This window comes from Mytilus trossulus, chromosome 10 (genome assembly GCF_036588685.1).
Source record: "Mytilus trossulus isolate FHL-02 chromosome 10, PNRI_Mtr1.1.1.hap1, whole genome shotgun sequence".
NCBI classification, from domain to species: Eukaryota; Metazoa; Mollusca; class Bivalvia; order Mytilida; family Mytilidae; genus Mytilus; species Mytilus trossulus.
Genome location: NC_086382.1, coordinates 52780265 through 52803031, shown reverse-complemented (window position 1 = coordinate 52803031; position 22767 = coordinate 52780265). Strand labels below are relative to the sequence as shown.

The window sequence follows — 22767 nt, the reverse complement described above, 5'->3', positions numbered from 1 at the left end:
ATAAGAATTCATAATACTATGTAGTAACTATCACATGCATCTTTTATTGTTTCTGTGATTTTTGTTACTATGATGAAAAAATGTGGTTATATATCAAAATGTTGAAAAATTGTCCTGAGGCAATAAAATGTCATCAGATTAGATTCACTAATAAGGACCATGATCTATCCTCATTGTTATATAGTATTTGTAATGATAAACACAGCGTGTCAATTTCTTTGAATTGTAAACATTGGAATTAAAAGATGATGGAATACATGTGGATAAGCTGCGTTTTATTGGTTGTTTGTTGTGCAGAAGCAGGTGAGGTTTATATAGATGCCGTACGGTTACCTATAGTTGTTAATGTTTGTGTCATTTTGGTCTTTTGTAGATAGTTGTCTCATGGGCAATAATACCACATCTTTTTTTATATATACCGATTTAAAAAAAAGTCAATTCAAATCTTTAATATATTTATAGCATGTGACAAAAAAAAACAAATAAAAATAACAAAAATATCAACAAGATCATTAATATTCATAGTTAAAGTAAATATTTCAAAAGTCTCCTGTTCTCACTGTTTTGAAATGGATCAAAGCTTATTCACCTGAATATGTGATCTTGGGTTGAGTTTACATGTATTTGTAATTTTATCTATATCATTTTAATTTGTAAAGTGCATATTATATAGAAATTCAAAATAAACCATATTGAAATGAAATTAAATCTAGATATTTAATTTGAAGAATGAAGTCACGATAAACATGATAAAACATAGCTATATTAAAGGTTTTGATTGTTGGGTTGTTGAGCTTTCACCCCTTAAATGCATAGAAAAATGTTAACTGTAATTTCATCTTGTTTAAGTTTTGCAAATTGAAATTGATAGAAGAAATTAACTTTTCTGTACTATTTTGTTAAAGTCGATTTTAGCTTGAAGACATATAAACCTGGAACTATTAATAAAAGTAGAACATGTATCTTAGTCCAAGTATAATGTTGAGAGTAAAAAAATTCAAAAGTCTAATGCTTTCTCACCAAGTGTTCGCAGCAAATAATAACAAGCCACACTGTTTTACAAAGTACAGAAGTCACAAAGTGTTTTAGTGCATTATTTTTGTAATAACAAATGATATACATCAATGCCTTGGTACTGGGAGATACATGAAGGAAAACATTCCCCTAATTAGAGACCTCATGCATGTTTTGTAGTGAACAATATTATTTACCTTGTAAGAATCCTGTTTTTTACTAGTAGTTAGGCCATTATTAATTAAAATTGCGTAATAGTAATGACAAATTCATTTTTTTTTTCAATACAATATTCCACACAAGACTTTTTTTTTTTTTTATTGATATTGAAAGTTAAACGAATTAAATACAGCATAAGAAGTGATAATTAGGAAATGTGGTTAGACTGCCAACGTTGGTCCAAATAACGTAAACAAGTCTGTAGGTCACCTTCAACCAGGGGTAAAACCCATTCCAATTATAGTCCCCAACATTACCAAATGTTCACAATAGTGGTTTTTCATTTGACATTTCATTAGCCTTTGAGAAAAAAAGGTCTTAATATTGAAAATTTACAATTTCAAACACATTCAAGATTAGATAAGATGAAAAACAGAAAATAAATTGTATGGAGCCTGGTGTATTTTAACCTTTCCTTTTTCTAAAGATTTGCTAAGAAGATCCTGTAAATTAATCACAAAGAAAAAACATGAATTATGACCGTGTAACAGTAATAGTGCAAGCACCTCTACTAAATGTAATGATGATAAATGTAGATCTAAATAGCGTAACAAATGTATAAGAGCAACAGGTAAATGTACATGTTGTGTATGTAAAAGATGATGGAAGCTTTTGTCGGAGGTCAAATGAACGGAATTATTGTTTACTTTTGACCATGATTTTTTGGAATGCTTATGATGATAATTCTCTCTATGATCATTTCTCTTGAAAATCAATTGGAAAATCGGAATAAAACTTTATCAGGTAAGAACAATGGTTTACATTGTTTTATATTATATAACTTGAATGAATTCAAGGGAATTGTTTAAAATTGACATTTTACTATGTAGAATTCTGTTTTAAGTATGAAAAAATAAATTTAATTTCCTATTTTTTTTATGGATGCCCAAATGAATATTAATTTTGCAGTTATTTCACAATTTTTATAAAATATCATGATTAAACCTTACATAAACTTCATAAGGTAAAATTTGAAAACTCGTGACTATAACAGCTAAAACTTTTGTTAAACTGAAGTTTTTAAAATTATTTTATTATTGTAGCAGAATTTGTCAACAACCATGACCGATTTAAGAGACAGACCAGCATTAAGAGTATGTCACCAGATGATCGTCCAAGTTGCAAGCCTGGAGCAGTATGTAGATTTTTATAGATTAATCTGATGTTTACAAATACAGTGGAGTTACAGATCTAACAGATCTCACATTATGTTAAACAGTTTATTGACCATAATTTTATTATCTCATTAGATCAAATGTCTCGTGGGTGTTTTTACTTGAATTTTTTAAATATTTAGAAAAAAATTACAATGATAGACTTTAATTTGATCTATTAATTTTTATTGCATTTTTCAATATATTATATATATCTTTGCTCACATTCTGAAAATTCTGTTTTAAAGTCTCTAATTTCAATTATCAGTCAGTTTTATCCTTTTTAAGCTGGTTTAAAGCAATGGTTGTCACATAATCACTTTTAATATTGAGTTTGTTGCACTTTTAAAAACTAAAAATGTTACATCATTAACACAATATCTGTGAACTTTAGTTGTTCACATCTTTATTCTAATTATAAAGTTGCCTCAAGACACATTTTAAATTGTGCATGTACATGTAGTTGAAATTTACGTTAACAATCAAGATTTTGTTTCAGAAGAATTTGATAAAATGAATTTATTTCTCAGCATTTTTTAGATTTTTATATCAGAAAATATAAAATTATAAGTAGTTGTTGTTACTGATAAATGCATGCCTCATCTGTGGTAAGAGCTGTGAGACTTGAGATTGAGTATTTTTTCAACATAAGGGAGGATATGTTAACCATAGTGTTTACGTACCTTGTACATTTTTTGGACCACATCACCAGTATCTCAAGTTAATTTTATGGACATTGCTTATGATGTGACTTTGTCAATGTCCAGGTAGTCAATTATTCTAATGCTTTCTTGATTAGAAATAGTATTTAAACTGAATTACCATGTGGGATTTATAATTATTAATTGATTGTTGGTGCGTAATGCCACTTTCAGCACGGTTATTATATTTGTATAGATGGAGAAACCCTGAGTGTTGCTTTCAAGGACTTTCATTGAAACTTCAGTGCTAATTTTCATGCGAACCCATTTTCTTGTTGATCCAATTTGATTTTGAATTTCATTGAAGCAAGATTGAACCCAATTAAACTTCAGCACTATAAAAGGCGGAAATGTTTTGGGTCTTTTTGAAGGAGGGTGGTTGTTTGCAGAAAGCAAAATATTTTAAGAAGTTTTATATTTGGTTTGATTCCTGAATCTAATCATGTGTGAAAAGTTAATGCATTGATATTGCAAAAAAAAAAAAAAATGTTTACAGTATATTAATTTCTATCTACATGTATATTAACAGCAAGTTCCACTGGTAAGAGTTGATTATAGTATGTTTATACCTATCTATATGTATATTAACAGCAAGTTCCGCTGGTAAGAGTTGATTCATCACAGAGACTATATGATCTGAGGCAAGAGTTTAATTCCAATGGTGTCAACTTACAAGGGGTGATAATTCCGTCAGAAGATGCACACCAGGTAGGTTTTTTAGGTTTTCACAACAGGAATAGATTATACAGTAAACATTGTGTAAGATTATACAATAGCAATTTCAAAATTTGACCACAAAAATTCAAAGTTATTTAGAACTATTTAAACTATACTGAATATGATACTGTCTCAGAGATGATCTTGAGCTATTTGAAAGGATATTTGTATGGAGTATTTTTTGAAAAAGTAAAGAAAATAACTGCATCATTTCAGTCTGGTTTCAAGCTTTAATTCAGAGAATCAATTTTAGGAAAAAAAATATACAAGATAAAACGTATTCATACAACACATAAAAGTATAAAAACAACTTTAAGCCAATTTTATATATTTGAAGAACAGATAGTTTGTGGTCAGTGTGGTCAGTTGTACTGACAGTAGTACTGTTAAATAAGAACATTTATTATTCTAATCAAGGGCCTTTGATGGGCAACATGACATGTACACATACAACAATACATCATGATTTGTAACAGAAAAACCCCAACATTTTTCATACAATTGAAATCATATATTAAATGTTCAGACAGATGTTATTACCTTCATTCTATATAAGTCACAAACATTTAATTCCAGGCAGGACCTGAGAACTGTACAATCATTATGATTATCATTGTTATGAAATACGTAACTTGACATTTTGACTAACATCTAGACATGAAATTATAAAGTTTCCTAAATACTCAAGTACAAACACATTTAACCAAACAATTTTGCCTCATTTGACAGATATGAAAAATTAGGACAAATACTGTTCATCTCCTTGAAACATTTCTCCCTATCATCTTTGAATGCTGAACAACTTGTAATAATATGTTGTTCGTCTTCAACTAGATTTTTTTTCAAAGCCTTTGGTCTCTTTCTATATATAAAGTTTTATATACCTGTCTCTTTCTATTTTGAGATCTTGGGCCCTGATTCCTGATTTTTCATATGGCACTTCTCAATGGAAATTATTTAAAGATATATATACATATCTGTTATCATTATTCTGATGGAAGCAGTTACTTTTTGCACACATACCTATATATTGATGAATACTATGTTTGATCAATTGATTTTGTTATGTTTGTTTTTTTTGTGTTGTGGGTCACTGATTTATTAATGTGAGCCTTTCTTCTTTTATCAATACCATAAGTCACCAAACAAGATGCAAAATTACATCCCTTGCACTTAATTTTTTGTTGGGAAAAGTAAGGCTTGTCTAGAATTAAGTATAAAGGAGGGGCCTGATGGGGGGTTCTCATCACAATTCACCAGTTGATTTTTTTGTCAATCACGAGTCACAGAAAATAAATTTCCATGATCACGGATCACGAAAATATAAAAAGAGTATCGCCAATCAATCTCGATAATAGAGATTCAGAAGCTGGTTGTTTGTGTTGTAGATTGGTGCAATTAAGCTACAATCAAATACATTACTGGCTCATTACTTGTTTACATGTTGAATTCTCCCATGTTCTAAATTAAATCGTTAAAAACAGTCACATTCTGACTTCTTTCATTGTATAATAATAATATTTCATAGAAATGTTTTACTGGCGTAAATACCACGGAACCACATCTGTGTTTTATCTTGAAGCTAAACTAAGAGATTATAAAGTATATATATTTATTTTGTCAATAAAATTTACTGCTGAGCCTGATTGTTCTCCCACTCCTGCTGGTTGTCCCTTGAAGAAAAGTAAGACATTCTGGGGTGTCAATAACATTGTCCGTTTCTTCAGTGTAGTCCACATCTGTTTCTGAATCATATTCAGAAACTTGATCGTAGTCCGTGTTACCTTCTTCAGCTATTGAAGGAAATGTGATTTTTTTCACTTGTGGTACTGTAAGTTGCATTTTTGTACATATTAAGTGGTAATGTGCCAGTGTTGTACATTGTCGTTTGCTGTCGTACTGATCTTTGTCGAACACACTTTCCGAAGTCCTGGGCCCACTCACGCATTTCTCGTTCCTGCGCCTTTGACAGCAGGGCTTTTGGTTTCGAGTGCTCCAAAGCACTCAGGGACGACAATGGCATGTGATTTTCAGGAATTGGGTAATAAAAGGAGGGATGCGTAAAGTAGTAGGCAGCCCATAGAACACTCCTTTTTATTCCCTCATACACCCTATTGCTTAAGTTCCGGGCATGTTCTAACATAGTTGGTAATTTGCATTTGAAATGTCCAAGAGCATGTAAGTTTAACTTTTCAAATCTTACAGTGAGACAAGACAACATGTTAAGGGGAATTGACGAGTTAATTGACGTTATTTGACTTTGCAAATAACTCAGTTCACCACATGTCTACGGACTTAAAAGTTTTCGATGATATGGTTACATCTGGCCCATTAAGTTTCCGTAATGAAAAACGAAATATATGTCTCAATCACGAAGAACGAACATAAAATTCATATGAAAACGATTCACGAACAATAGTTTCATCACGAATCACGAAAAATAAATTTGTAGAAAAACGGATCACGATAGCGAAAATGCGCCGATCACGAAGAACGTAAATAACCCATCAGCCCCCTCATAAAGGTCGCATGAACAAATTAATTTAACATGTTATCATTCTGAGGATGCATGCCATGTTTGCCAATTGAAATAACACATCCATATATCAATATATTACTATTATAGAGTGAGTTCCCAGCAGAGTATGATAAAAGAAGAGCCTATATTTCAGGATTCGATGGCTCACATGGTAAGTATCACATTATTGTTCTGATTGTTGGATAAGAATGAAATCTTGTGTTTGCCTGTCTAATATTTGGGATCTAAATTTACATATTTATAAATCAGAAATAATTAATACCCTCAATAACAATTTCGAAGACACAGTTATCATCCTTTGTGAACAGTGTATAATTTGCAAAAATGTTTTTATTCACTTTCCCAAATTATTTCTTGATTTTTTATTGCATCAAATTTTAAATAAGAGGATGAAATTACATGTTTGGGTGCTGAATCTTAATGTTGAGTATTGATTTGCCCAATTGAAAAAGGTCCAAAATTAGTTTATATGTCTGAAGCTGTCAAACTGAATTTTAAACATCCTTAACATATTATTGTCCATATTGTAGCTAGAGCCAGTTGATAGCATAAAAAAGAAAACGGGAAATGTAATTCCCTACTAATCAGCCATGACAATGATAATAATTTATAAAATGTATTCTTTTGATAGGTTTAGCTATAGTGTTGAAGGACAAAGCTGCACTATGGACTGATGGTAGATACTACACCCAGGCTGAGAACCAGTTAGACTGTAACTGGATACTGATGAAACAAGGTTAGAATGCCTTGAAATTTAATTTTAGTTGTTTTAAGTAGTTGATTACATAAAGAGTGGGAGGGCATACAATAATCAAGGAATTTATTTGGCTGGTTGAGATTTTTTTTATTCCAATTCAAAATGATAATTGCCAACAGTTGGTATGAGTAAATCCAAGAAATTAAAATCAACTGATTGAATTTGCCAAAAAAAATCAAAGTATTGAATAGAATATTGAGAATTTTCAATATAAGTACATCTAAAAAAAAAAAAAAATAGTTTTAATACTACCTAGATATATTTACTATTTTTGGGGGTTAATCTGCTTGTGGGTCTATAACATTGTACCACTTTATTTAGATGAACCGAACACACCAACCTATGAAGAATGGATCCTTGCCAACCTGGGAACCAGTTCATCAATGTCCAACAGAAATATTGGTCTAAATCCATTGTTTATTACCAGTAGTAAGTGTATTTAGTATAACAGTGAATAAATTGAGGTTATACATTGTATTATATAATGCCAGGCTTTTTGTTGCAGATTTGAGCGTTAAAACCTTACCATTAGATTATTGTATTACATAATTTGATTAATTTTCATTTATACTTGGGGGACGGTGCCATTAAGTGAGTTTATATTTACCTAAGATGACAACACATTGATTTTATATTTAAGAATTGATACTTCTTTTTGTAAATTCATTGGGGCGTAAAAGCATTGACCAAAGTACATTTTTGTATGATGTGCAGAATTGCTTCAATTTAAAAATGTACACACATTCAATACTTATAATTACATTTTTTTGCTACGATTACTTTCAAGTTTTGCTATTATTATCTGTGCAATTTATTGTGGAAATGTGCATCATCATATATATGTTTGAATTCATGGGATTCATTTTAATTTAAGAATGATGCAAGATTGCTGATAGCCAATCAAAATAGCGTATAATAATGAAACATACATCTAATGTAATTATAATGCATTGAAAGTTGTACAAGTTTAAATGCAGATTTTTGTTATAATCATGTATTTTATTTTCTCTACAATTTTATGCTACAGGTGCTTGGATTACAATGGATAGAAATTTAAAGGCAGAAAACATCAACTTATACCAAATGAATAAAGATTTAGTTGATACTATCTGGCAGTTTGGTAGACCAGGAAGGCCTAGTAGTAAAATTCATGTTCTAGAAGATAAATTTTCAGGTAAAGCTTCATTAGTTATTGGTCAACAGTCGACCTTGATAGTATTATTTGTTTACCTTAGGGGACATTTTGTTTTATCCATTATAAATTTGATAGGATGAAATAAGATGGAAATTATGTTTTTTCACTGTTTTATTATTTAGTTTAATTTTATTTTTTTCAAGTTGATGAAATCTGTGTTGATTAATTATAAGTAGAATATTATGTTTTCGTACTCCAATAATATAAATATTGTACTTTTGTTAAAAGTTTATTGGAAGAAATTAAATATTGTCAAAATAAATATTCTGAAACAAAGAATACTTCAGTGGAAGGTAAATTTTTATTTGATTTGAAAGAGAGAAATTGGGAGTTACAACTGATGCAAAATTGTAAAAAAAACAATTGTAATTTTTTTTTTAAATTTGACCTTTTTGTAGGTAAAAATTGGCAACAGAAGGTAACAGAAGATGTATACAAAGCAATGATGGACCATAAAGCTGATGTCTTAATTATCACACAACTAGATGAGATTGCATGTAGGTTTAGATAATGCATTTAATCAATTTCTGAACCATTCATACCCACATACCGACTTTTGGCAGCACCCATATATTAACACTGTCTGTTGTCAACAATGTAAGCCCTAGGGCCATTTGTAGTTTAAGTCGTTTTTTTTTTTTTTTTTAATTTTTCACTCCAACAGAGGATGTATCTGATTAAAGTTTGTTTCAAAGGTCACAAACTTGTATATAGAATGATTTGATCACTGACTTAAAGATGAAACATGTTCATGGTAAAAGCGTTGCCTATTTCTAAAAGCTCTGGGAAAATGAAGTCTTGAGTGGTTCCTCGGGAAATGTGAAAAAAATAACATTGCAAGGTGTTTGCAAAAAATTGTCTGTAATAAAAGTGAAATAGTTTAAGGTTGTATATTTTGAAAATAATTCTGATAGAAAATGTTTGGCTTGTTTTATTAGTGCCTAAACATTTGTTTTCACTTTTATTTATTTGCAGGGCTTTTCAACTTGAGAGGATCAGATGTAGAATACAACCCTTTCTTTATGTCATATGCTATTCTGGAAACTCAAGATGGTAGTCTTAGAATTAGGTATGATATGTAATGTATATTTTTCTTAAAAATTTATCGAGTAAGGATTTTGATTAAAACTTTGTAATCATGGTTTTATGGTGAACTATACAAGTGTTAACAAAAATATCTTGCAACTGATTGGTTCAAATTGCAATGAACCTGTACGAAATTATTATGGTAGCACATACAGTCATATTTGCCAATCCAGTTTTGTGGACTTTTATTGAATAGATGTTTTTCATACAACTAACTCTGACACTGAAGTATATATTTTAGGATTGTTTACCTTTTCTGTGGTAGAACATTTTTGTTTTTGACCAAGAAAGAACAAGAACAGAACAAAAACTAAGCTTAAAATCCTCATTCACATCAATTTTAGGGAAAATTTTGTTGTTTATAAAATACATCAAAAAGTTAAATTTTCCTCCAAATTGCACCAACTGTAAACTTATTTTAATCCTTTGTCATACTTTACTGAGTACCATATTGTCCTACCACAGAGTAGATAATTTTTGAAAAAAAAATATATACCGTACTCCTAATTTCAGCAATATGAAAAAGTAGAAATGTCAATTTGTACTGTTGTCTCTCTGTAGATTATTTTTATGGGATAAGTTGAGGAAGTTAACAGAACAGCCATCAGATCCAGAGTCTATGTCAAAGCTGAACGTGTTCCTTAACACGGGTGTCAGTGGATCATGTACTGACAGGATAGGAATGTGTGTTGAGGTATAGTGACTGGGATTAAGAACATTTTGCGTATTTAGTACAATTACCGGTATATTAAATGCGTATGGTTGTTATTTATTTAATGTAGGAAAGATTTCATGATTTTATTTGTCTCATGTGTCGAACACTTTATCATGAAATATTTTTGACTTTATTGTTCCATTTTCTCTTAAATTATGTGTAAAAAGAACTTTTGTTTGTCAACTTGTGTCTTTTATCCTTTTTAGCTCACCTGGCCCAAAGGGCCAAGTGAGCTTTTCTCATCACTTTGCGTCCGTCGTCCGTCGTCGTCCGGCGTTAGCTTTTACAAAAATCTTCTCCTCTGAAACTACTGGGCCAAATCAAAGCAAACTTGGCCACAATCATCAGTGGGGTATCTAGTTTAAAAAATGTGTGGCGTGACCTGGTCAACCAACCAAGATGGCCGCCACAGCTAAAAATAGAACATAGGGGTAAAATGCAGTTTTTGGCTTATAACTCAAAAACCAAAGCATTTTGAGGAATCTGACGGGATAAAAATGTTTATCAGGTCAAGATCTATCTGCCCTGAAATTTTCAGATGAATCGGTCAATAGGGTGTTGGGTTGCTGCCCCTGAATTGGTAATTTTGAGGAAATTTTGCTGTTTTTGGTTATTATCTTGAATATTATTATAGTTAGAGATAAACTGTAAACACCAATAATGTTCAGCAAAGTAAGATCTACAAATAAGTCAACATGACTAAAATGGTCAGTTGACCCGTTTAGGAGTTATTGCCCTTTATAGTCAATTTTTAACCATTTTTCGTAAATTAAAGTAATCTTTTACAAAAATCCTCTTCTCTGAAACTACTGGGCCAAGTTAATCCAAACTTGGCCACAATCATCTTTGGGGTATCTAGTTTAAAAAATGTGTGGCGTGACCTGGTCAACCTTCCAAGATGGCCGCCACGGCTAAAAATAGAACATAGGGGTAAAATGCAGTTTTTGCCTTATAACTCAAAAACCAAAGCATTTTGAGGAATTTGACATGGGATAAAAATGTTTATCAGGTCAAGATCTATCTGCCCTGAAATTTTCAGATGAATCGGTCAATAGGTTGTTGGGTTGCTGCCCCTGAATTGGTAATTTTGAGGAAATTTTGCTGTTTTTGGTTATTATCTTGAATATTATTATAGATAGAGATAAACTGTAAACATCAATAATGTTCAGCAAAGTTAGATTTACAAATAAATCAACATGACCGAAATGGTCAGTTGACCCCGTTAGGAGTTATTGCCCTTTATAGTCAATTTTTAACCATTTTCCGTAAATCTAAGTAATCTTTTACAAAAATCTCCACTGAAACTACTAGGCCACAATCATCTTTGGGGTATCTAGGTTGAAAAATGTGTCCGATGACCTGGCCATTCAACCAAGATGGCCGCCACGGCTAAAAATAGAACATAGGGGTAAAATGCAGTTTTGGGTTTATAACTATGAAACCAAAGCATTTAGAGCAAATCTGACAAGAAGTTAAATTGTTAATCAAGTCAATATCTATCTGTCCTTTTTCAGATGAATTGGACAACTGGTTGTTGGGTTGCTGCCCTCCAATTGGTAATTTTTAAAGAAATTTTGCCGTTTTTGGTTATCTTGAATACTATTATAGATAGCTATAAACTGTAAACAGCAATAATGTTCAGCAAAGTAAGATCTACAAATAAGTCAACATGACCTAAATGGTCAATTGACCCCTTAAGGAGTTATTGCCCTTTATAGTCAATTTTTTACAATTTTCATCAATTTGGTAAATTTATGTAAATTTTTACCAAATATAGTTCTCTGTTACTAATTGGCAAAGTCTATTATAGATATAATTGTAAGAAGCAAAATCGTTCAGTAAAGTAAGAACTTCAAACACATCACCATCACCAAAATACTATTTTGTCATGAATCCATTTGTGTCCTTTGTTTAATATGCACATAGACCAAGGTGAGCGACACAGGCTCTTTAGAGCCTCTAGTTTTAAAAATCTTAAAGTTTGATTTGAGGGAAACATTTGAAGAGGAATAACACGTGAAACCCTAATAAATGCTTGAATAAGAGCAGAAAGTCCAGTAATTTTATAGCTGGAGACATGATATAACAAACTAGCCAACTTTTTGTTATGGATTTAAGACAAAACATAATTTATTAATGCTTTTATTATTTGAATATTACAGGTAGAAGATTACAGCACCTTTATAAATGCTGTTATAGCTACTGTAAACAAAAGAGATGTAAAGAAAGTATGGATACCATTCCAGTGTAATTATGCCATTTATAAAGTCATAACAAAGGTTAGTTGTCTCACTATGTAACAATGACATATAGCTACGGCCTTCAACATTGAGCAAAGCAAATATCCCAGTCAGCTGTAAGAGGCCCTGAAATGACAAATGTGAAATATATAACAAGAAAATTAACAGCCTAATTAATGTATAAAAAATGAATGAAAAACATATGTAACACAGTAAAAAATGACATCCACTGAATGACTTATGTACTTTATGATTGAACTAAGAGGTAATTAAATCAGAACACATTTGTGTATAGTACCTCAGGAAAAATTCAATAATTCCTCAAATTAGTAATGTCACTGTATAACACTGGTTTATATTGTGTTCAAGCTATAATATGACCAAAGCAAACTTTATTAAAGAAAAGTTTAATTTTACAGGAAATATACCAAGGAAATACACCAGCAGCTCTGAAAAAGTTCCAGAAAAATCCAACAGAGCAACAGGGTCTTAGAAATGCACATGTAAGGTTTATTAAATAGATAAATTAGATTTGGAATATTTGCTTGCATTTAAAGTTGTGATTGTTGAACATTTAACAAAAATTGAAAATATATATAAGTTTTCAGAAAGTTCTGCATTCAAATATAAATTTTATCAAAAAAAAAATTTAAATGCGAGTTTTACTATCAAAATTTCAATTGTTAGTTACACTTTTGTGAAACCTATATAGTTCAACTTTTACCAATTATAAGAACACTGACAATCAAGGTTTTTGATTAAAATTTATGTAATATTTATATTTTCAAAAACTTTAATGATCTTATAAATAGTTTCCTGTATGGACAAGAGGTGAATTTCAGAATAAACATCACATTCTGAAGTAGAGAGGGTTAATGGAAAATTAATCATACATTTTTTTCAAATTAAAAAAATTATGTATCACAAAACTAGTGTACCTTTTGTGTAGAATGAGGAATTAACTGCCTTTTATAATGGAATCACATATTTTTTATAAAAATATTTATAACATATTTTGTATATGTCATTCAAAAGATTAGAAACGTGTATTGATCTCCATTTGAATGTAGAACTTCAGTTTACTTCAATTTATTTCAGAAAAGAGATGCAGTTGCACTTATTACATTTGCTGCAAGACTTGAGAATCAGGTACTATATAATTTATTGAGTGTATACTAAATCCACCAGTTTGTTTGCATATAATGAATTCATTTTTTGTTGGTAAATCTAAGTGAACCATGAATTTAAATGTTCCAAAAAAGTACAGATTTTCTATAGGCTTGTATACAGTCATTAGAAAAACCTTAAAATAAAATGTATGAAAATGTAATTTTTTGGTCAATCCATAAAAATATGTGCTCACCAAAATAAATGAACCTACTGCAATAGATAAAGGAAAGCAAGACTTGTACATTTTATGTCATTTTATTGAGGATGTTTGTGTTATGGTTACTTATAAAGAACACTTAGTCTAGTGTACCATTGGCACATCTCATGTCCTTGGGGATAATATTGTATATGCAGTCTAAAAAAAAATTTCAATCTTTGTATTCAAGTTTATCCGAGATATGATCAGGAAGACAGTTATGCACTTTTAGGTGATTTATTAATTGTTGTTTGCTCATAGTCATTCAGTGTTGTTGTTTAAAATTTAACATTTGCATTCATACTATGGTAATAATGCTATAGGTAGACATGCACTTCTGTGTATGCATTTAAAAGATCCTACAGAAAATAAAGTCTTTTCCTTTATTATGATTGTTTAAGGTGAAAAGTGGTCAGTTTCCTGTTGCAACTGAGCTATCTGCAGCCAACCAACTGGACTCATTTAGAGGGTAAGTAAAAAGTCTTTGTCATTAAATCTATTTTTAACTGCTACTTTATGTTAAAAGCATGTGCAGATAATTTTGACACGTTAAATGGTACCAGTTCTGATAAATGTGGAATATTGGTTCTATGTTTTTCCACAAAACTCTTATTTTATAACCATGTTAATAATCTGGTTTAGAAAATAAAAATATGTATATTGGGAACCTCGATTTGATTTTTTAATTTCAGCGAAAATACCTACATGTAAAGTTTAAGTTTGTTAAAAAATGAACAAAATTTGATCTGACGTAGTATTTTTTATTGTTTTATTCAGTGAGTCTTTTACTTTCATATAATAAAGTGTAGATGTAAAAAAAATTAGGTTAAAGTTAATTCAAATCCATGTTTAAATAGGGATAACACAACCATTTTGGGCAAATATTTAGTGTTAATTTTGAGCCATCATTAAAAATAATACAAGTGCTCTTTAAAAATTAAGGATAGTTATAAATTGTAATGTTTTGATGTTAAGTTAAGGTGCCTGATATCAAGAAATATAGATACTGTGATTGTAAAGTTGTGATTTTTATGCCCTACCCATTATGCCCTACCCACAATAGTAGAAGGGCATTATGTTTTCTGGTTTGTAGGTTCATTTGTTCGTTCGTTTGTCTGTCTGTCTGTTCCACTTCAGCTTAAAGATTTTGGTCAAGGTAGTTTTTGATGGAAGTTTAAGTCCAATTAACTTGAAACTTAGTATACATGTTCCCTATGATATGATCGTTTTACTTTTAACGCCACATTAGAGTTTTTACCCCAACTTTACAGTCCACGAAACATAGAAAATGATAGGTGAGTGGGGCATCCTTGTACTATGGACACATTCTTGTTTTTGTATGTGAAAAGTGTATGTATTCTCCGTTTTGTCTTTCATTGTATATGTGTTATTGTAGTTGGTCTTTAATTTGTTGCCATAACCATTAATTCTCAATGCATTAGTGCTGATAAAGTTATAAATTTTAAAGTCTAACATCCCTATTTTAGAAGAGAGATCTACAACAGAGGTACCAGTTTCCCAACCCTGTCAGCTTATGGAACAAATGCTGCTATCATCCATTACATGCCAAGTCTGTCTACAAATGTAGAGATTAAAACAGATAATATGTATCTTCTGGATTCAGGAGGACAGTATCTGTAAGTAAAACATGATTAAAAATCTACTGTGATGAAATTTAAACATTTATTTTATTTAAACTTATTAAGGAGTAGTTGTTTTGAATTGAAATCCTTGTATTAATGTAAGTCATTGTTTTGTCCCGGAAGCTCTTTTCAACAGAAAAATACTAGATAAATAAATTCCTGGATTCAGAATGAATACTACCTTACTTTAGCAGAGATAATGGAGTTTTTATTTTTTCTTCAGGGATGGAACTACTGATGTGACACGTACATTTCATTATGGAGTACCAACGAATCGTCAGAAGGTACATAATTTTTATAATCATTTTTCAAAATCATTTTGAGTGTATTTTTGGTAATTTTTTTGAGAATTTGTATAAGTTAAATGGACCCTTATTTAGAAATGCTGTGAGCAGCATATATACATTTGTACAACAAATAAAGTTCTCAATATGAAGAACGACACTAGAATTGTTGTTTCTTTGAAAATAAAAAAATGGTTCCCATATTTTATGCTGTTTCTGTGTTATTTATATTTCATCAAATGATTTCTTTGTATTAAAGGTTGTATTTGTGTCTTAAAAATACATATCATCTGACATCATTTTAACTACATAGTAAATATTGAAAATTAATTTTGAACAGGAATGTTACACTAGAGTCTTGATGGGACATATTGACCTGGCTAGATTTATCTTCTATAAAGGATCTTATGGACCCTATGGTAGAGAAATAGATGCTATAGCCAGGAGGCCGCTGTGGGAAGTTGGACTGGACTACAGACATGGTACTGGTCATGGAGTAGGGGCATACCTAAGTGTACATGAAGGTATTTATTGGTGTCATTTCTTATGCAGATAGTTAAAACATGTTTGATACTTAAATCCTGTGGGCAAAACTGTCAATAGTGATAGATTTTTTCATCTTCAAAAATGTGAAAAAAATCGGAATTTGATATACCGCACTTAAAATTCATTAAAAAAAAGAACAAATAGAATTTTTCATTTTGTGGTTTCAAATCATGTAAAATTTACCAAACATAATGTTTCAATGTTTCATATAAAACTCTGAAGTGTAGAAATTGTACAGCTTGTTATTAAAATGAAATAACCAACAAAAATCTAGAATGCACCAAATAAACTTATTGTAGGGGCCAGGTGAAGGACGCCTCCAGGTTTGGGAGTTTCTCGCTACATTGAAGAGCCATTGGTAGCCTTCGACTGTTATCTGCTCTATGGTTGGGTTGTTGTTGATATGACACATTCCCCATTTCCTTTCTCTATTTTATTATTGTAATGTATCTTGTTTCAGGACCAGGCAGAATATCCCTAGCTCATCCCAGAGTGGATAAAGACATACCTTTAGATGAATTCCAAGTCTTCTCTGATGGTACGTTAGTGCACACATGAATAAAGATATCTGTATAAAAAAATTCTAAGTAAATTATAAGTTTATACTCTCTCTTTAGAGTACATACTTACCATTGAATAGAAGAGAGTAATTAATAAATATATATATGTTGGTAATATGTGTGTTTAATATATGTTATTATTGAACTGTAGTTGATATTATATTGTGAATTTATAAATGTACCGTGGGCTGGAGGCCTGTTTTTGTACAATAAACTTGATTTGATTTGATATGATTTGAAAAAGAAAGTAATAATTAATCAAACATGAGTGTAGAAAGCCACAAAGTCTGTAAAACTTAGTTGGAAGTTTGTTGGAATTTTATTTTTATGCCCAAGGGAATATACTGCTCAGAGGTAGGTAGGGTATATGTGAATTCTTTATCGGTCTATCCAAATGTCTTTCTGTTGAATCTTGAGACACAAAAAAGGGTTAACACAGTTATTTTATTTTATTGTTAAATTAGTAGTTTGTTTTCAACAAAACTTTGAAGTAAAATCTTTTCAAACTTAAGAGATGTTATGGTTGTGAGAACCTCTTTAAGGTCTATACATAATTTATCTAGAATACCATCTTTTTTTCTGTCTTTTCCCCAGCTTCCACAGTATAAAACAGTGTAGCTACCTTAGAATGTACATCTCTGGTCTAACAAGACAAAGAGGAGTTACATCCAATTGATTTTCTCCAATATTGCAATATGTGATTATAGTGCTCAGTAAGTGCAGCTCCTCACAATTTGTTGATCAAATATTAATGAAACTTTACCATTATTGGAGAACACTACACAAGGATCCATGCATTAAGGAATAAAATTATGTTTAAATGTTCAAGGGGAGATAATAGAATTGATGGTGTGGAGATATCCTTTTGGGAACTCACTCACAGTTCTATTATATCTCTTTTGAATGAAAAAAATAAAAATTAATACGTTAAATATTGATCAAGTAAAAAATTATATTCTGAAATGAAAAGGCAAAATTTGCATAACAAAATTGATAATTTTATTTGGATATCCTTTACAAAGTACAGTCTATTAGTTTTGATCAAATGACGCAAAGCAGCTATGACATAATGATGGTTCTAAGTGAAATCATTTTTTTTCAGCTGTAATATGTTTAACCATTTTGAATCTTATCAGGTTTTTTATGAAAAGATTCATGCCTATAAGACCTGATGGGTGCTCATTGGAAGTAGTTCAAATATCTGATCAGTAATTTTAACACCCAACCCACCTCCCGGCCACCCTCCAAAAAACCTGGAAAATGGTTAAATCTTTAAAAGTTATGGAAAATGAAGTATGTATTTGGCTTGCAATGACTACTCCTAATATTCTATAGAGATCCTTGTTGTTTGGTACATTCTCTCTTGCTTGTCTGGCTGTAAAAGAGCAATTAAACAGTTAGTTGACTTATGAGCTAAATAAAAAACATCTGTAGATGTAGTGAAAAGTATTTTTTGTGACCTTGCCTAAAGTACCTGTCTTTGGTGCTGTAAATATATAAGATTTTAGGCAGCAATCATTTGTTTAAGTTCAATTCTTTTTACATCCTTCATCCTTCATCAGTGCTATAAATAAACATAAAACACCAAAATGTTCTATGCAAAGAAGTTTTTAATTTTTATGTATTTTTTTTAGAACCTGGATATTATGAAACAAATGGTTTTGGAGTGAGAATAGAAAATATGGTCATGGTCGTGAAAAAAAGAACAAAGGTGAGAGAAATATTATGGGCTGTTTTTTAAAGTCTGACATGCTTTTTGTAAATATTTCATTTTTCAGAAAACAAGTCTTGTGTAGGCTAATGATGAAATTTAAAATTTCTAAGAAAAACATATTAAAGTAGTAAATATGAATAAGTTTCTGTTGAAGATTTTGATTAATTTACAGCATTTCAAAATAACATACTTATAGTCTGAACTTTATAAAATGAATCATCTTTAGTCTATTTGCGACCGATGCATAATTCAATCAGAGAAATAACTTAAGAAATAATATATGCAAGCTATACTTTATTGTAGTTTAAACATGGGTATGCATTGTATTCGTGATTATTTTTGCCAGAGTAATAGTGAGGGCTAAAAAAACACAAATATGATGCCTACCTATGTTAAAACTACAATAAAGTATATCTTGCATCAACTATTTCGATTCTGATAAGAACAATTAAGGTAATTTCTATATCCGATTTGTATAAGTGAAGAGCGCTTGTGTAGGCTCTTCTATGAACCTCCCATTTTTGTTTGTAAACAAGCAAACAACTGGCAATTGGAATTTTTTAGAGGGAGGAGTTTTGAACAGCCAGCATGGACAGGTGTCATATCTAGGTCAAATATGTCAATTTTGAATTGCAACACGTTACAGTCATAATAAATGAATTAGAAATAACATGTGCATCATGTAAGAGGTTGGAGTAGTTTTAAGCTCAATCGAATATATTAAATGCATGCTTATTTGATAAAATTCATTATTCTGCAGTAGTCAATATACGCATGTGCAAAATAAATTTCTTGGATTTAGAGCACGAGTTTATTCTCAAAGCGAATGAAGCACGCCATATTATAATTCTAAATGAAGCATAGGCATTACATGTAATTCCAATGCTCAATGATATAATATTATATTTTCAGTATCAGTTTATGGACAGTGTGTTCCTAGGATTTGAAACCTTGACATTAGTACCATATGAACCAACTCTGATAGACTTTAGCCTCATGAGTCCTGCACAGGTTGGTATATCTCAATTTATAAAACAAATTTAGATCAATTTTCTCTGCTTGATTTTTTTGCCCATCTTCTGTTTATTATTTAGCATCCCATTATTCTATTCTATTCTATTCTTTTTGCCCATCATATCTTCTCTATATATTTCTATTTAAATTATTCTCTATTCTGTAAACTTCACCAAGGCCTTTACTTAATTTATTCTAAATAAATACAGTGACAACTCAAATAAAATACTGAAATAAAACAAATGAAACAATCAAATACCCTTACACAGAATGAGACATACAGCATCAAAACATTGTAAAGAGTTTAAGTAATAAACCAAAGTTATTCAGAAATATATGTAGGACTCAAATCCATAGTGGGTTCCAAATCTATGGCAGATTCCTAATCTGTGGTAAATGTGATGTCATGCCATTCCAAATCTATGGCAAGTTTGTAATTTCCCAATCTATGGCGGATTTATATTGTTTCCAAATCTATGGCAAGTTTTGTGCAAATGGAAAACAATGCAGTAAATTTTCGACCAATGACTTGTCTTAAGCAAGTGGAAAATACGACAACGGGAGCATGTCTAAAACATTTGTGAAATAAACATTCCATAATGGTCAACAACAAAAAAAATCATAAATCATAAATTCATATGCCTTAATACAGACTTCAAGATCAAATGTTGTGCTCTGTAAAAAAAATTACATTTTCTCATCTGTTCATGACACCTGTTAAACAAATTCATTAAACCAAATAAAGACCTCTAACAAACAAGAAGGCCGTTTTTTATTAAAAGAAATAAATAAAAAAGTAACAAATGAAAATGAACAATTTGAATTTTTCAAATAATATTTATTTCAGCAATATCCTAAATACATCTTTTTTATTTGATGACGATTTAAATCTTTGTATCCGGTAATTTTATACTAGTATATCATTTTATAAACATTGCCAGTCGAAGACAGTAAAATACTACTAACTAGATATAGGAAGATGTGGAATGAGTGCAAATGAGAGATCTATTCATCCAAGTTACAATTTATAAATGTAAACCAGTGTAGGTAAGGGTACGGCCTTCAACACGGAGCCTTGACTCAGACCGAACAGCAAGCTATAAAGACCCCAAAAAAAAATTTTTCTCTTAAATATGTGGTTCTGAAAATAGCGGCGCCATAATTCATCGCGAGATTCGGCCAGTACAACACATTTGGTCTATCTTCGGGATAATAGGTCACATCTTCCTTTTAACCACCTGCAAATTTTTCTTTGGGAAATATTTTCATCTTGAATGGTGTTTAAATCTATGAGTTCCATCGTTAGCAGTGGCGAAGATGTAATATGGCGTTATTTTCAACTGTGACGTTATACTGTACCCTCTCCCTAAGATCTGCCATAGATTTGGAGTAAACAAAAATCTGCCATAGATTTGAGTTGTTTGGCGTTTGTAACGTCACATTTGCCATAGATTAGGAATCTGCCATAGATTTGGAACCCGCCATAGATTTGGGTCCTACAATATATGAAATGTTTTCTAATGGACATTATTAAATTATTTTTTTACATGAAGCGACACATTTCAATTTTCTTTCCATAAGGAAAATAGCCCATGGAGGATTTCAAAAGTTGGCAAGTCTGCCTTTAGTAATAGGAAAACAGTTTAAAGTAATTTGACTTTTTATTGTAGATTGACTGGATGAACATTTACCATAACAAAGTACAGAGAGAAATAGGACCACTGATTGTTAATGATACTTTAGCCACAGCATGGCTGAGGGCAAGAACTGTTCCAGTTAATATCAACAAGGGAGATAATTTGAAAATTAATTTTATTCTGTTAATTAGCTCTGTTTGTCTTATTTTAGGCATGTCATAAGCAAGCTATTTCATCATAATTCAGAATGAAAGCATTGTTATAAGTTATCATTATATCATAATTACACCATATTTACCAAATTTATAATGTGTTGTTCATAAAAGTGAGAGAGAAAAATCATTGGAAAAGAGAAATCAAGGCAAACTATCTAGCCTTGCTTCCTTATTAGTAATTGTTAATTGCAAATTCATCATTAAATTAGATGTCAAGTCAATGCACATATTGTCAATGTCATATTTATAACCTGCTTTCATCATATTTCACATTTGCTATATGTCATTATGTGTATTTGGGGCATAAGATATAAGAATAGTATGTTTTACTTGTCTTGTACTTTAATCTAGATATCTGTAAATGATATATTTTTAATATATGTTTAAATATTTCAATTAGATTCAAATTGCAATAATGTTTCCTTGATCTACTGAAAGTTTATAGCAACAAAAAATACTCCCATAATACTTTCCCTTATATCATAAATTTTGAAACAGAAGTTTTGTTTTTATAATAATAAATTTATAGTTCTACATACAATACTGAAAATTAATCCATGTACAAACTGATACTTATAGTATATTTTATATAAAAGGTATTTAAAGTGGGCAAAGAAATCATAACTTCTTGCTTCCAAAGAGGAAAAAAGATAATAAAGAAAAGAAAAACAGTTTTAATGGGTGATTAGCTACAATTTTGACCCCAAAAAATTTGTTTTATTTCAAACATTGATAAAAGCAGAATTATGAATTAATATGTTGCTGTTACTAGTCAGGTTGGCAGGAAAATAAGCTAAAAAACTTCACTGTTGTTTTATTGGGTTGCAAGTCAATAACTCAAGTCAATTTTAATACTTATTGCATTTTCATTCAATTTAACCTTTGGCAGGAGATTGTACTAAGTATGTTTAGTTAATGTCTTAAATGTAAACAAACGGAGACACCTTGAAGAATTTATACAGGTAAAAAGATGATTTACATATTTTTGAATCTTAAAAATGAAATAAAACATCAGGAAATTTTTCATTATACAATTACAAGTGCTTATATGTATTTATATAAATATTTTTGTTTACATTAGATTATATGGCTATCTGCATTATTCAGAGGTAATCTCAATGGTTAACTATTTGGAGTCGACTGAAATATACACAACATGCTGGTAATTTATATAGCTGGTTCATTTTAGCCAGCCGATGCATTTTTATTGTAATTTTTCCATGGACTTTTTGTGATTTGGATATACGTTTTAGTATGTTACAAATCAAATTTGAGAATTTGAGTCAAATTGATGAACATAAATTTGACAGCTAAAGCCAATTGAATACTGTTAATTGATACTTTAATCTCCACATACCTTTTAATGCTAGAAGAGTAAGACAGATTTTTTAACCTGTAAAATAGTTAATACCAAATACTAAATCTTAGTTCTAAACTATTCCTGCTTCCGT

The 22767-nt window shown here is 30.5% G+C and overlaps 1 protein-coding gene across 3 annotated transcripts; it reads left to right on the top strand.

Annotated features, from left to right (window-relative positions):
• Positions 1–22767, top strand: LOC134687605 (xaa-Pro aminopeptidase 1-like). 3 transcript variants are annotated; one of them, XM_063548033.1, is made up of 21 exons: positions 1–303; positions 2280–2368; positions 3680–3796; positions 6432–6495; positions 6976–7080; positions 7423–7530; positions 8129–8275; positions 8695–8793; positions 9272–9365; positions 9944–10076; positions 12260–12376; positions 12757–12840; positions 13436–13486; positions 14105–14172; positions 15191–15340; positions 15570–15630; positions 15971–16154; positions 16637–16714; positions 18371–18447; positions 19363–19461; positions 21135–22767. In XM_063548033.1, exons 1-21 carry the CDS (start codon positions 246–248, stop codon positions 21321–21323), a joined length of 2172 nt encoding a protein of 723 aa, XP_063404103.1. In that variant the 5' UTR covers positions 1–245; the 3' UTR covers positions 21324–22767. The 3 variants fall into 3 exon arrangements, with proteins under 3 accessions (XP_063404103.1, XP_063404102.1, XP_063404101.1); XM_063548032.1 differs by having other exon boundaries at positions 4–303; positions 2277–2368; XM_063548031.1 differs by lacking the exon at positions 1–303 and adding an exon at positions 1710–1977 and having other exon boundaries at positions 2277–2368.